The sequence below is a fragment of the Pristis pectinata genome, chromosome 1, assembly GCF_009764475.1.
Source record: "Pristis pectinata isolate sPriPec2 chromosome 1, sPriPec2.1.pri, whole genome shotgun sequence".
Classification (NCBI taxonomy): domain Eukaryota; kingdom Metazoa; phylum Chordata; class Chondrichthyes; order Rhinopristiformes; family Pristidae; genus Pristis; species Pristis pectinata.
In genome coordinates this window covers 1,793,281-1,807,956 of record NC_067405.1, presented here as the reverse complement: position 1 = coordinate 1,807,956, position 14,676 = coordinate 1,793,281, and the positions used below count along the sequence as shown (strand labels likewise).

At 51.8% G+C, this 14,676-nt stretch overlaps 1 protein-coding gene across 8 annotated transcripts in view; it reads left to right on the top strand.

Annotated features, from left to right (window-relative positions):
• Positions 1–14,676, top strand: part of tns1b (tensin 1b) — a 290,940-nt gene that overhangs the window by 137,189 nt on the left and 139,075 nt on the right. For 5 of the 8 annotated variants that reach the window (XM_052014038.1, XM_052014015.1, XM_052014023.1 and 2 more), the window contains one exon: positions 6,972–7,013. The exons of 2 other annotated variants lie outside the window; for them this stretch is intronic. In XM_052014038.1, coding sequence (XP_051869998.1) covers positions 6,972–7,013 — 42 coding nt within the window. Of the gene's footprint in view, positions 1–6,971; positions 7,014–10,570; positions 10,826–14,676 lie in introns of those variants that run through there. One more of the 8 variants, XM_052014046.1, reaches the window with a different exon arrangement.

Below are 14,676 nucleotides of genomic sequence, written 5' to 3'. Positions count from 1 at the left end.
CTTGGTCGGCATGGACCAGTTGGGCTGAAGGGCCTGTTTCCGTGCTGTGTGACTCTGTGCCACTGGTCTGGCCTCAGCTGGGGTACTGTGTTCAATTCTGGTCACCTCATGGGAAGGATGGGAGGGCATTGGAGAGGGTTCGGGAAAGATTTATGGGGATGGTTGCTGGGATGAGAGATGGCAGTCACAAGGAAAGATTGGAGAGGCTGGGACTGTTTCCTTTGTAGAAGAAAAGGCTGAGGGGAGATTCCATTGAAGGATATAAGTGATGAGGTCTGGACAGAGTGGATGATGTCCCTGTTGATTGAGGAATCAAGGACTAGGGGTCATGGGGAAGAGAATTAAGAGTTACATAAGAACCATAGAACCATAGAACAATACAGCACAATACAGGCCCTTTGGCCCACCATGTTGTGCCGCCCTCAAACCACACCTAAGACTATCTAACCCCTTCCTCCCACATATCCCTCTATCTTAAATTCCTCCATATGCTTATCTAACAATCTCTTGAACTTGTTCAATGTATCAGCCTCCCAGGCAGCGCATTCCATGCACCAACCACTCTCTGGGTGAAAAACCTCCCTCTGACATCTCCCTTGAACTTCCCACCCATTACCTGAAAGCCATGTCCTCTTGTTTTGAGCATTGGTGCCCTTGAAAAGAGGCGCTGGCTGTCCACTCTATCTATTCCTCTTAATATTTTGTATACCTCTATCATGTCTCCCCTCATCCTCCCTCTCTCCAATGAGAACAGCCCTAGCTCCCTTAGTCTCTCCTCATAATCTATACTCTCTAAGCCAGGCAGCATCCTGGTAAATCTCCTCTGCACCCTTTCCAACACCTCCACATCCTTCCTATAATGAGGCGACCAGAACTGGACACAGTACTCTAAGTGTGGTCTAACCAGAGTTTTGTAAAGCTGCATCATCACTTCACGGCTCTTAAACTCAATTCCCCGACTTATGAAAGCTAACATCCCATAAGCTTTCTTAACTACGCTATCGACCTGTGAGGCGACTTTCAGTGATCTGTGGATATGAACCCCCAGATCCCTCTGCTCCTCTACACTGCCCAGAATCCTGCTATTTACCTTGTACTCCGCCTTGGAGTTCATTTTATGCAGTGTGTGTCTGGAATGTCATTTTAAAAAATCATTTTATGCAGTGTGTGTCTGGAATGTGGAATGTACCTCCTGTAGTTGTGGTGGAGGCAAGTCCCACTGTGGCCCCACAGAGGGAATTGGATTGCACAGGCTGAGCAAAGTTTGCCAGGTCATGGAGAATGGGCTGGGTGGTGGAACTGAGTTGCTGTGGCAAAGAGCCAGCATGGAAACAATGGGCCAAATGGCCTCTGCCTTTGCAATAACTGTTCGGTGACTTCAGTAGATTAATAACCCAAGGCAGGGATAGCCGTGGCCAAGAAAACAAGGCTTCACTGATGCAAAAGAAGCCAAGTTCGTCCAATCCATGAGTTAGTACATGACAGACCGAGCAACAGCCAATTCAAGACAAAGGGAGTGAAACGATGCAAGTCAGGTCATGTCGAACCCCTGCCATCAGATAAAACCCTACAAGGTAAACACTGCTGGGGTGTTACCAGCACATGTGTGTATAGGCAGACCCCAAGTGGATTAGGACCAGACCAGCACCTTGATACTTCATGCTCTCTGAGTGGTATTCCGTTACGGACACCACTGAGGTATCAGTTTCTAGAAGTGCCCCCAGAACTGTGTCCCTGACACCAGGGGAGGCTCGATTTTTTGTAGGTCAGGGCAGAGGCTACGTCAGAGGTGGGTAAAGCTCAAGGAAGTTATAACAATGCTCAAAAACAATAAGGCAGCAATATCTCAAATAGCTGCTCACTCGCTGGGACTGAATCAGTGTGAAGGGATGGTGGAGAGTTCTTAACGTACACTCAGGAAATTGTTTCCCCTTGGCATGTGGTCATCCAGGTCTGGGCAAGTTTAAGGGATGAAGCAGCAGAGAGAGAGCAGCAATCACAGGTTGTTCGATTTAATGTCATTAGGGGGAGAAACAAAGATCTTCCGGGAGTAAAGTGAGTTCAAGAGTCAGGAAGTTATGTTGCAGATTTATAAAACACTAGTTAGGTCACATCTGGAGTATTACATTCAATTCTGGTCACCCCATTGCAGGAAGGATGTGGAGGCTTTGGAGAGGGTGCAGAAGAGGTTCACCAGGATGCTGCCTGGACTAGAGGGTATGAGCTATAAGGAGAGGTTAGACAAACTTGGGTTGTTTTCTCTGGAGTGGCATAGGCTGAGGGGTGATCTGATAGAGGTTTATAAGATTTTGAGAGACACAGATAGAGTAGACAGCCAGGATCCTTTTTCCCAGGGTCGAAATGTCTAATACTGGAGGGCGTGCATTTAAGGTGAGGGGGGAAAGTTCAAAGGAGATGTGCAGGACAAGTTTTTTCCACAGAGAGCGGTGGGTGCCTGGAATGTGCTGCCAAGGGTGGGGGTGGAGGCAGATGTGATAGAGGCGTCTAAGAGGCTCTTCGATAGACATGGATGTGCAGAGAATGGAGGGATACGGACATTGTGTGGGCAGAAGGGATTACTTTAGTTAGGCATTTATTTACTGGCTTAATTAGTTCAGCACAACATGATGGGTTGAAGGGTCTGTTCCTGCGCTGTACTGTCCTGTGTTCTGTGTTGGAGTGGAGCAGTTTTACCGTGCTGAGATGTCATGGAGCTATCAGAGAAGTGGGCGTCGAGTTCAAAAGAGGTAGTGAGGGTTCAGACTACCCAATAAAAGCAAAGAGCAACTTCCGAACCTGGGGCCACCCTGCAAGAGAGTGAGAAACATACCAGAGGGGAGAGGGTGAGGAAGGGCGGATTCCAGGAGCTCAGCACCTCGAGAGGCTGGAGGGGGAGATAGGATGCTGCTGGGGAATTAAACATCTTATGCAGGATGTTAGGGATAAATATGTCCCGGTGAGGCAGAGAAGGAATGGCAGGGTGAAGGAACCGTGGGTGACGAGAGAGGTGGAACGACTTGTTAGAGAGAAGAAGGTAGCATACGTGAGGTATAAGCAGCAAGGTTCAGACAGGGCCCGTGAGGAATATAGGGTAGCGAGGAAGGAACTTAAGAAAGGGCTGAGGAGAGCTAGAAAGGGACATGAAAAGGCTTTGGCTAGTAGGGTTAAGGAAAATCCCAAGGCCTTTTTCAAGTACGTGAAGGGTAGGAGGATGGCTAGGGTGAAGGTAGGTCCGATTAAGGACAAAGGTGGGAGAATTTGCCTGGAGGCGGCGGAAGTGGGAGAAGTTCTGAATGAGTACTCCTCTTCGGTATTCACCAGGGAGAGGGGTCTTGATGATGCGGAAGGGAGTGCTGGTAGGGGTAATGTTCTCAAGGTTGTAGATATCGAGAGAGAGGATGTGTTGAAGTTGTTAAATAATATTAAGACAGATAAATCTCCGGGGCCTGACGGGATTTTCCCCAGGCTGCTTCGAGAGGCTAGGGAGGAGATTGTTGAACCACTGGTAAGGATCTTTGAGTCCTCGTTGTCCACGGGGATGGTGCCAGAGGATTGGAGGGTTGCAAATGTTGTCCCCTTGTTCAAAAAAGGTAATAGGGATAGGCCAGGGAATTATAGACCGGTGAGTCTCACGTCTGTGGTGGGTAAGCTGTTAGAAAGGATTCTAAGGGATAGGATTTATGAACACCTAGAGAATCATGGACTGATTAGGGACAGCCAGCATGGCTTTGTGAAGGGAAGATCTTGCCTCACAAGCCTGATAGAGTTCTTTGAGGAGGTGACCAGGAAGATTGATGAGGGCAGTGCGGTGGATGTGGTTTACATTGATTTTAGTAAGGCGTTTGATAAGGTTCCTCATGGTAGACTTCTTCAGAAGGTCAGAGGCCAAGGGATCCAAGGAAGCTTGGCTGTGTGGATTAGGAATTGGCTTGCATGTAGAAAGCAGAGGGTTGTGGTGGAAGGAGTGCCCTCGGATTGGAAGGCAGTGACTAGTGGTGTCCCGCAGGGATCGGTTCTGGGACCTCTACTTTTTGTGATATTTATAGATGACTTAGATGAGGGGGTGGAGGGCTGGGTTAGTAAGTTTGCAGACGACACTAAGATCGGCAGTGTTGTGGATAGTGTGTAGGGCTGTCGGAGCTTACAGAGGGATATTGATAGGATGCAGAGCTGGGCTGACAAGTGGCAGATGGAGTTCAATCCGGAGAAGTGTGAGGTGGTACACTTTGGAAGGACAAACTCCAGGGCAGAGTACAGGGTAAACGGCAAGGTACTTGGCAGTGTAGAGGAGCAGAGGGATCTAGGGGTTCATATTCACAGTTCATTGAAAGTTGCCTCACAGGTGGAAAGAGCAGTTAAGAAGGCCAATGGGATGTTGGCTTTCATAAATCGCGGGATTGAGTTTAAGAGCCGTGAGGTGATGATGCAGCTTTACAAAATTCCAGTTAGGCCACACTTAGAGTACTGTGTTCAGTTCTGGTCGCCTCATTATAGGAAGGATGTGGAGGCATTGGAGAGGATGCAGAGGAGATTTACCAGGATGCTGCCTGGATTAGAGAGTATTGAATATGAGGAGAGGCTTAAGGTGCTAGGGCTTTATTCACTGGAAAGGAGGAGGATGAGAGGAGACATGATAGAGGTATATAAAATACTGAGAGGAATAGATAGACAGTCAGTGCCTCCTTCCCAGGGCACCAATGCTCAAGACGAGAGGTCATGGCTTTAAGGTTATGGGTGGGAGGTTCAGGGGAGATGTCAGGGGGAGGTTTTTCACCCAGAGAGTGGTTGGTGAATGGAATGCACTGCCTGGGGTGGTGGTGGAGGCAGATACATTGAACAGGTTCAAGAGCTTGTTGGATAGGCATATGGAGGAGTGTGGGATGGGGGGGATATGCGGGAGGAAGGGGTTAGGTAGTGTGAGGGTGGTTTGATGGATGGCACAACATGGTGGGCCGAAGGGCCTGTTTTGTGCTGTATGGTTCTATGGTTCTATGGTTCTATGGTTTAAATCTGGAAGGCAAGGAGAAGATATGGATGGTCTGATGGCCCCGCTGCCTCCCAGCTCCAGAGGCCTGGGTTCGATCCTGACCTCCGGCGCTGTCTGTGTGGAGTTTGCACGTTCTCCCTGCGACCGCGTGGGTTTCCCCCCGGGTGCTCTGGTTTCCTCCCACATCCCAACCACGTGGGGTTTGGTTAATTGGCTGTTGTAAATTGCCCCCAGTGTGTGGGTGAGGGGTAGAATCTGGGGGGAGTTGACGGGAATGTGGGGAGAATATAATAGAATGGGTCATAGAGTCACAGAGCAATACAGCACGGATACAGGGACTTCGGCCCAACCAGTCCATGCCGACCACGGGGCCCACCCAGCTAGTCCCAATTTCCTGCATTCGGCCCATATCCCTCCAAGCCCCGCCCCTCCATGTACCTATCCAAGTGCTTCTTAAATGATCCTGTTGTACCTGCTTCACCCACTTCCTCTGGCAGCTCGTTCCATACACTCACCACCCTGTGTGTGGAAAAAGTTGCCCCTCGGGTCCCTTTTAAATCTTTCCCCTCTCACCCTAAACTTATGCCCCTAGTTCTGGACTCCCCTACCCTGGGGAAAAGACTGTTACCATCCACCTTATCCATGCCTCTCATAATGTTAAACACTTCTTATAGAAGTCACCCCTCATTCTCCTACATTCCAAGGAATAAAGACCTCACCTGGCCAACCTCTCCCTGTAACTCTAACCTATGGTGTAGATGGGTGGTTGATGGTTAGCAGAGACAGTGGACCGAAGGGCCTCTCTCCGTGCTGGGTAGTCTTGCTCCAGGACATGGAAATAAATATAACAAAGAAAACCTCAAAGTTGCTTTCTAAAACACAAAGAGCGAAGAGTTTGGAGCTGGGCGATGTGGGTTTGGTTCTGAATGAATACTCTGCATCAGTCTTTTGTAAACAAAGGAACAATGCAGATATTATGGCGAGAAGGAGGAGTAGGAAATATTGGATGGGGTAAACAGAGTGAATGAGCATCAGTTGGCAGTGAAGTGTCTCCAAGGCTGCTGGTGGCTCTGACCATCATTTTCCAGCACTCCCTGCAGACTGACTGCTCAAGTTGAGCCGGGGTTGAAAATGGGAGAGTGGGAGTGGCTGAGGAGGAGCTGGTCTGGCAGGATAACCCCAACGGTGGGGAAATTATTGGACACAGTTCCCAAGAACCATCACTGAGAAAGGCACGGATCAATCTGGGACAGTCAGCGTGGGTTGGTTAAGGGGAGGGCAGGTCTGGCTGAGTTGATTGGATGTTTTGTGGAGCTTTGGTTGTGGTAGCTGTGGGAATGGCGACTGGTGCAGATTTGTGGCCACCATTCGGTGAGGACAGTTGGGCCGAGTGGCCTGTTTCATTGTGGGTTGACTATGAATCTGTGGCACTTGATGAGGTTCCACACAGAAGATCATGAAATGCGAGGAAAAGTGGAAGTTGGATGGAAAGTTAGGTGCTCATCTGTCTTTCAGGCTGAATCATCAAATTTATACACTTGTTACGACACTGGAGGTCATTCAGCCCATCAGATCCATGTTGGTCAAAGTCAATTTCAGGATTAATATCCATTCTGGGGGACAAAGCCAGTTGCGAGATCAGTGTCAGTTTGGGGTTTGGAGTGTAGCTTGCATGGATTTTGAGTGACCCTGTTTTCCAAAACCAAAGATGTGCAAATGTGGTAGCAACCTCTGCAACAGTGTGATGTCAGCCGGACATGAGGTGCTGAATCACATGCAGTGAGAAGATCATGGTTGGATCAGGGCCTTGCGTTGATCCCTGGCTCCCCAGGGTTAGAGCATCTCATTTTGCTCACGGTTCTCCCCTCCCTGTGGAATACTCGTCCAACCAGAGGGCGTATGTTGCAGCTTTGCTTCTAGTGCCCTGGCTGTTCGCTGGAAATGTCTCCGTGTAACATTGGTTTCTCCTGTTCTTCCTCTCCAGCCATCCAGTGCCACGACCCCACTCAACCATGTAGGCAGCACAGTGAGTACATTCAGTTCAAATCTCCTCTTCCTCCCTCCTTGGCGCCCCCACCGGTGTAATCCTGACGGTGTTGTGTGTGTGTGTGTTTGTGTGTGTGTGTGTGTGTGTGTGTGTGTGTGTGTGTGTGTGTGTGTGTGTGTGGCTGTCTGTAACAGGGTGCAGACTAGTGACTGAGTCCCTTGTGTCACTGAAAGCTCCACACACACCCCAGTCAGTCCCACCCACCGAGAATCTCTCAGGGATGGCTTCACCCTGGCAGCTGTGGTGGTTCTACAATGTCTCTGCCGAATGTGATGGTTGATTCTGGCACAGTGGGTGTACTAGCTTGGCAAGTCAAAGGTGGGGTGCCTTAAAGAAAGCGAACTTCAATGGTCTACCATTTTGATGTGAGGATCTGTGGAAGGTTATTGCAGGAGAGAATTCCATTTGATCTTTTAACCAACAACAACTTGTGTGTATGTGCCGTGCCTTTAATGAGTAAATGTGTTCCAGGAGCACAGCTGGAGAAAATGTGACACAGTGCCAGACAGGAGCGATCAGGCCGCGGCAACCAAGCAGGGCTGACAGAGAGTCATGAAAGTAGAGAGACGTAGGGACTCATCTGGCCCCTCCCCTTCTGATTGATCCAATGCTCTCTTGAAGACAATGCCTCACCATTAACCCAGTGGCACAGCGGGTAGAGCCTCTGCCTCGCAGCGCCAGAGACCCAGGTTCAATCCTGACCTCAGGAGCTGTCGGTGTGGAGTTTGCACGTTCTCCCTGTGGGTTTCCCCCTGGGTGCTCCGGTTTCCTCCCACATCCCTAAAGATGTGAGGGCTGGTGAGTTAATTGGGCTGCTATCACTTGCCCCTGGTGTGTGAGTGAGTGGGGGAATCTGGAGCGGAGTTGATGGGAATTAGTGTAGGGTTAGTGTTGAACAGGTGGTCAGTACAGAGTCAGTGGGCCAAAGGGCCTGTTCGCTACTGCATAACTCTGTGGCACCTTCATGGCAGGCAGCACCCACACCAGGTGGACGTCTGGCTGGATCAGTGATCGTGGGAGGACGGCTTCCTGCTCCCACCCGGAATCACCTCGGGAAGGTCAACGGCCTCAGCCACCCCTCCTGATTAAACAGTCACGGGCTTCTGCACCTTCTCCATATCTTCTCCAAAGTGTGGCCCACAACTAGACACATCCCTCCAGCTGTGGCCCAAAACTAGATACATCCCTCCAGCTGTGTCCCAGAACTAGACGTCCCTCCAGCTGTGGCCTAGAACTAGATACATCCCTCCAGCTGTGGCCTAGAACTAGATACACCCCTCCAGCTGTGGCCTAGAACTGGAAAGGACCCTGATGAAGAGAGGGAATGATTCCATCCCCCAGGACCTGACCCAGAAACCACCTCTAGGTGACCAGGGTGACACAACTTTCACAGCTGGCATGATGGCAGCCATGATTTACTCTGGATGAGGGATCCAACATCTGGCCAGCTGTTCTGATGGAGCCCCACTCCCCTACAGGGATGGACAGGAGGCATGTCCCCGAGAGAGTGGGTATGCTCCTCAAAATTCTGCCCACCATTATCCCACAATCATTGGCTGGTTGCTAGGGCATGAGATGTGGGATCTTGCTGTGAATATATGGTGTCCATTTTTTCAGCGGATTTCACTGGGCTTCATTTGGGTTTCCTGGGCTGTTCAACGTTCTCCCTCCCCTATCCCTCAACGATGAGACTCCCCCTCCCTCCCTCCCTCAACTGTGGGACTTCATAAATAACCTGGATGAGTACGTTGATGGGTGGGTCAGTAAGTTTGCAGATGATACCAAGATTGGTAGAGTTGTGAATAGTGTAGAAGACTGGCGACGGATACAGTGAGATATAGATCAGCTGCAGATGTGGGCAGAGAAATGGCAGATGGAGTTTAACCCGGATAAATGTGCGGCGTTGCACCTTGGTAGGACTAATGTCAAGAGGCAGTACACTCTAAAGGCAAGACCCTTAATGGTGTTGAAGAGCAGAGAGACCTTGGGGTGAAAGTCCATGACTCACTGAAAGTGGCTACACAGGTAGACGGGTGGTTAAGAAGGCTTATGGAATGCTTGCTCTCATTAATCGAGGTATTGAGTACAGGAGTCAAGAAGTTATGATCCATCTCTATAGAACTCTGGTCAGGCTGCATTTAGAGTATTGCTTGCAATTCTGGTCACCTCACTAGGAAGGACGTCGAGGCTTTAGAGAGGGTGCAGAGGAGGTTTACTAGGATGCTGCCTGGATTAGAGGGCATGTGCTATCAGGAGAGGCTGGACAAACTTGGGCTCTTTTCTCAGGAGCGGCGGAGGCTGAGGGGTGATCTGTTGGAAACGTATAAAATTATGAGGGGCACGGATAGGGTGGACAAGCAATATCTTTTTCCCATTATTGGGCGATCCAATACCAGAGGGCATGCATTTAAGGTGAGGGGGGTAGGTTCGGAACAGACGTGAAGGGTACGTTTTTTACTGAGAGAGTGGTGGATGCCTGGAATGCGTTGCCTGATAGGGTGGTGGAGGCAAATTCATTGGGGGCATTTCAGGCGGGCTTGAGTGGGCACATGAATGAGAGGAAAATAGAGGGATATGGGCGTTCTGTAGGTAGGAGGGAATAGCTACTTCAGCACAACATTGTGGGCCGAAGGGCCTGTCCTGTGCTGTACTGTTCTATGTTCTATGTTCCGCTCCCTCCCTCCCTCAAACTGTGGGACCCCCCCCCCCACTTCCTCAAACTGTGGGACCCCCCCCTCCCTCCCTCAAACTGTGGGACCCCCCCTCCTTCAAACTGTGGGACCACCCCCCCTCCCTCCCTCCCTCAAACTGTGGGACCTCCCCCCTCCCTCCCTCAAACTGTGGGACACCCCCTCCCTCCCTCAAACTGTGGGACCCCCCCCTCCCTCCCTCCCTCAAACTGTGGGACCCCCCCTCCTTCAAACTGTGGGACCACCCCCCCTCCCTCCCTCCCTCAAACTGTGGGACCTCCCCCCTCCCTCCCTCAAACTGTGGGACACCCCCTCCCTCCCTCAAACTGTGGGACCCCCCCTCCCTCCCTCCCTCAAACTGTGGGACACCCCCCCTCCCTCCCTCAAACTGTGGGACCCCCCTCCCCTCCATCCCCCAAACTGAGGAATCTCTTATGCTTCGAAGAGCAAGGACCCCCTTCCTCCTCCCACAATCTGTGGGACCTCCTCCCCTCCCTCAGTCTCCACTCCCTCCTCCCCCAGTGCCTACCTCCTGAGGGTCTCCCAGCCACCTCCGCCTCCCTTGCCAGGTGTGTTCCCTGCGGGATGTGCCCCCTGTGGGCTGTGCTCCTTGCCGGGGTGTGCGGTGAAAGGGTTAAGGTTTCATTTCCTGTCGCTGATGGGATGTGTTTGCGAGGTGGTTCTGTAATGGCATTAGACGCTGGTTCCAGCAATCAGCTGATACACACATGACCCGAGCATTTGCTGGGTGTTGAGAGGGGAGGAGGGAGGGTGCTGGGATCGAGGGGTGTTGATGCGGTCTCGGAGTGAGCCCAGGGAAGGAAGGAATGGGAGAGGACCGACCGTGGGAAAGCTGCTGACCTAGAGTCCCTGGGATGGACACCTGGCATCGTGCGTCCTGCAGACTCTGTGCCCTGCTAAACATGATCGGTCCTTGGCTTCTGGAACGGAAACGTGAAGGGCAATCAGGCAGCACCTGGGTGGCCGTCCTTGGCTCGCTGGCCCCCCGCTTGTAGATAAAGTCGGAGAGAGAGAGAGCGAGAGAGAGAGAGGGAGAGAGAAACCATGTCTCGCAGGTGGAGCTGGAGAGATATCTCACAGGTACCAGACAGGGAGGGGTTGGACAGGAGGTGGGTGGGGGGAGAGGGGCGGAGAAAGGGAACAATAAGGAACGGGGAGAGAGAAGGAAGGTGGGGGGGGGAGGTGTGTGGGGTGAGAGTGAGAGAGAGACTGAAGGTGGGGGTGAGGCAATGGTGAGGTGGGACTGGACAGGTGGGGAGGAGAGAGGGAGCAGAGAGTGAGAGGTAGGGAGAGACCTGCGGGAGGGAAGGGAAATCTGCAGTGGGAAACTCTGACCAACATATGGAAGACTTTAGCTGAGTTTTCCTGGCAACGAGCAGTGAATGACTTTCCAAGTTTGACTGCTCAGGCTGAAGATTCCAGGCTACTTCCCAGAGAGAAGTCTCAGCACCTCCTCCTCGAGAGGGTTTACTCAACACTGCTTCTTGCAGACGCTGGCCCCCTTGCTGGTCACCGGTGGGGAGGACTTGCACACCTTAGCTTCCTGTGAGAGAAGGGATGGGCGAGGTGGGATCATCCCACCAGTCTGGCCTGGGGTCAGTGGGTGTGGGAGTGGTGAAAGGGTGAAGGGGAGAGGCTACAGACAGAACTGTCCACTTTCGCCCGTCTCTCTCCCTCTCTCCCTCTCTCGCCTTCTCTCTCTCTCCTCTCTATCTGTCTCTCTGTGTGTCCCTCTCTCTCTCTCCCTCTCTCTCTCTCTTTCTCTGTCTCTCTCCTCTCTCTCTGTCTCTCTCTGTCCCTCTCTCTCTCTCCCTCTCTCTCTCTGTTTCTCTGTCCCTCTGTCTCTGTCTCTCTCCCTCAGCCCATCACTCGCTCACCCGTGGGAGGGACGTTATAGAGTTACAGAGCCATACAACACAGAAACAGGCCCTTCGGCCCAGCACGTCCATGCTGACCTTTGTGCCCACCTACACTGATCCCGTATGCCCCCATTAGGACTGTGTCCATCTATGCCTTGCCAAGGCTTTGGACGTTGAGGAGATGTTCTCGCTCTCCACGCATTGGATGGAGACAGGCTGATGGAACCACCGTGATTTGCACGTTCCCCTCACACCTCTGGGAAGGTTATCGCCCGTACTCTGTTGCTGTGTCAAAGCTCAGCAGTCCCGGGCCGACCCCTGTCAACGTGCGGCCGGCCCCCACCTACCCACCGTTCCCAGCCAAGGACACACCCAGTGGTGTGAAAGACCAGAGTGGCAGTGGTTCAAACTACGGGTGTGAATCACTTCGAACTAATTCAAATGAAATAATTTCAACTAAATTCAAATTATAAGTTTAAAGGAGATGTGTGGGGCAAATTTTTTACCCAGAGAGTGGAGGGTGCCTGGAACGGGCTGCCAGGGGTGGTGGAAGCAGATACAACAGGGGCGTTTAGGAGGCATTCAGACAGGCCCAGGAAGAGGCAGGGAGTGGAGGGGTGTAGACCATGTGCCGGCAGATGGGATTAGTCAGATTGGCTTGGTGGTTGGCACAGACATCGTTGCTGCGCCATGCTGTGCTGTTCGATGTTCCAAACAACTGCCAATAACCATCCCCAGCTGAGCCAGCGAGGGTCCCACTCCCATCCCACCCCGCCCTGCTAACCCTCGCTGGAGAGCTGGGGTGGGAGGGGGTGGTGCTTACAGACAGGGTTTCTGCTCCTCGATCGCTCTCCCAGCATGCCTGGCTGGAGGTTGGTGAGCAGCAGGCTTGCCTGCGATGCACTCCAAGGTTGAACAACCCATTGTGTCAGCAGGGTCTTGTGATCTTCTCCAGGCTGTACAGTGCAAAGCAACCCATCCCCTCACACAAGGGCAGTCTCGGGCAGCCGAACAGGACCATTCCCCCGTTGTCAACTGCAGGAAAGTTACGACTGATGACTTGGAATAGTGTTTGTGTGACCCAGCTGAACTGTTTGGGAACGGGTGTTGGTGAAGAACGGGGTGTCAGTGTTTGACAGGAGACAGTCGATAAAGACCCGTAGCTGACATTTCCCAACTTGGAGCTGCTGTTGCTGGGAGTAGCAAGGAGCAGAGAAGGGTCGGCCTCTGCATTTGTTTGAGGAGAATCACTGTGGGGTCAGCCCAGAGCTCACTGAGTCCGTGTCAATGACCAGAGCTCACTGAATCCGTGTAAATGACCAGGGCTCACTGAATCCATGTCAATGACCAGAGATCACTGAGTCTGTGTCAACGACCAGAGCTCACTGTATCCGTGTCAATGGCCAGGCCTCCCCGTATCCGTGTAAATGCCAGAGCTCACTGAATCCGTGTAAATGACCTGAGCTCCCTGTGTCCGTGTAAATGACCAGAGCTCACTGAATCCGTGTCAATGACCAGGGCTCGCTGTATCCATGTCAATGACCAGGGCTCACTGAATCCACATCAATGACCAGAGCTCACTGAGTCCGTGTCAATGACCAGAGCTCACTGAATCCGTGTAAATGACCAGGGCTCACTGAATCCATGTCAATGACCAGGGCTCACAGAATCCGTGTCAATGACCAGAGCTCACTGAGTCTGTGTCAATGACCAGGGCTCAGTGAGTCCGTACAAATGACCAGGGCTCACTGAGTCCGTGTCAATGACCAGGGCTCACTGAGTCCGTGTCAATGGCCAGAGCTCACTGTCCGTGTCAATGACCAGGCCTCACTGAGTCCGTGTCAATGACCAGAGCTCACTGAATCCGTGTAAATGACCAGAGCTCACTGAGTCTGTGTCAATGACCAGAGCTCACTGTATCCGTGTCAATGACCAGAGCTGACTGAATCCATGTAAATGATGAGGGCTAACAGTATCAGTGTCAATGACCAGGGCTCACTGTATCTGTGCCAATGACCAGAGCTCACTGAGTCCGTGTAAATATCCAGAGCTCACTGTATCTGTGTCAATGACCAGAGCTCACTGTATCCGTCAATGACCAGAGCTCACTAAGTCCGTGTAAATGACCAGAGCTCATTGTATCCGTGTCAATGACCAGAGCTCACTGAGTCCGTGTCAATGACCAGAGCTCACTAAGTCCGTGTAAATCACCAGAGCTCACTGTATCTGTGTGAATGGCCATATCTCACTGTATCTGTGTGAATGGCCAGATCTCACTGAATCCATTTCAACGACCAGAGCTCACTGAATCCGTGTCAATGACCAGGGCTCACTGTATCCGTGCAAATGACCAGGGCTGACTGAATCCGTGTCAATGACCAGGGCTCACTGTATCTGTGCAAATGACCAGGGCTGACTGAATCCGTGTCAATGACCAGGGCTGACTGAATCCTTGTAAATGGACTGGACAGAGAAGTAAGGAAACATTGGCAGCCAATGACACCATTCGTCCCATCAGCTCTATACCCCCCCCCTGTAAATACTGCCCTCTCCCACTGACCCTCTGTAAATACTGACCCTGTCCAACTGACCCCCTGTAAATACTGCCCTCTCCCACTGACCCTCTGTAAATACTGACCCTGTCCAACTGACCCCCTGTAAATACTGCCCTCTCCCACTGACCCCCCCTGTAAATACTGACCCTCTCCGCTGACCCCCCCTGTAAATACTGACCCTCTCCCAGTGACCCCTGTAAATTCTGATCCTCTTCCGGTGACCCATATAAATATTGACCCCCTCTCTGTGACCCCCCTGTAAATACTGACCCTCTCCCACTGACCCCCTGTAAATACTGACCCTCTCCCGGTGACCCCCGTAAATACTGAACTTCTCAGTGACCCCTGTAAATACTGACCCTCTCCCAGTGACCCCCTGTAAATATTGACCCTCTCCCAGTGACCCCTGTAAATACTGACCCCTCTGCCAGTGACCCCGGTAAATACTGACCCTCTACACTGACCCCCTGTAAATACTAACCCACTCGTACTCAGCTCCTATACTTTTGACGCTCTC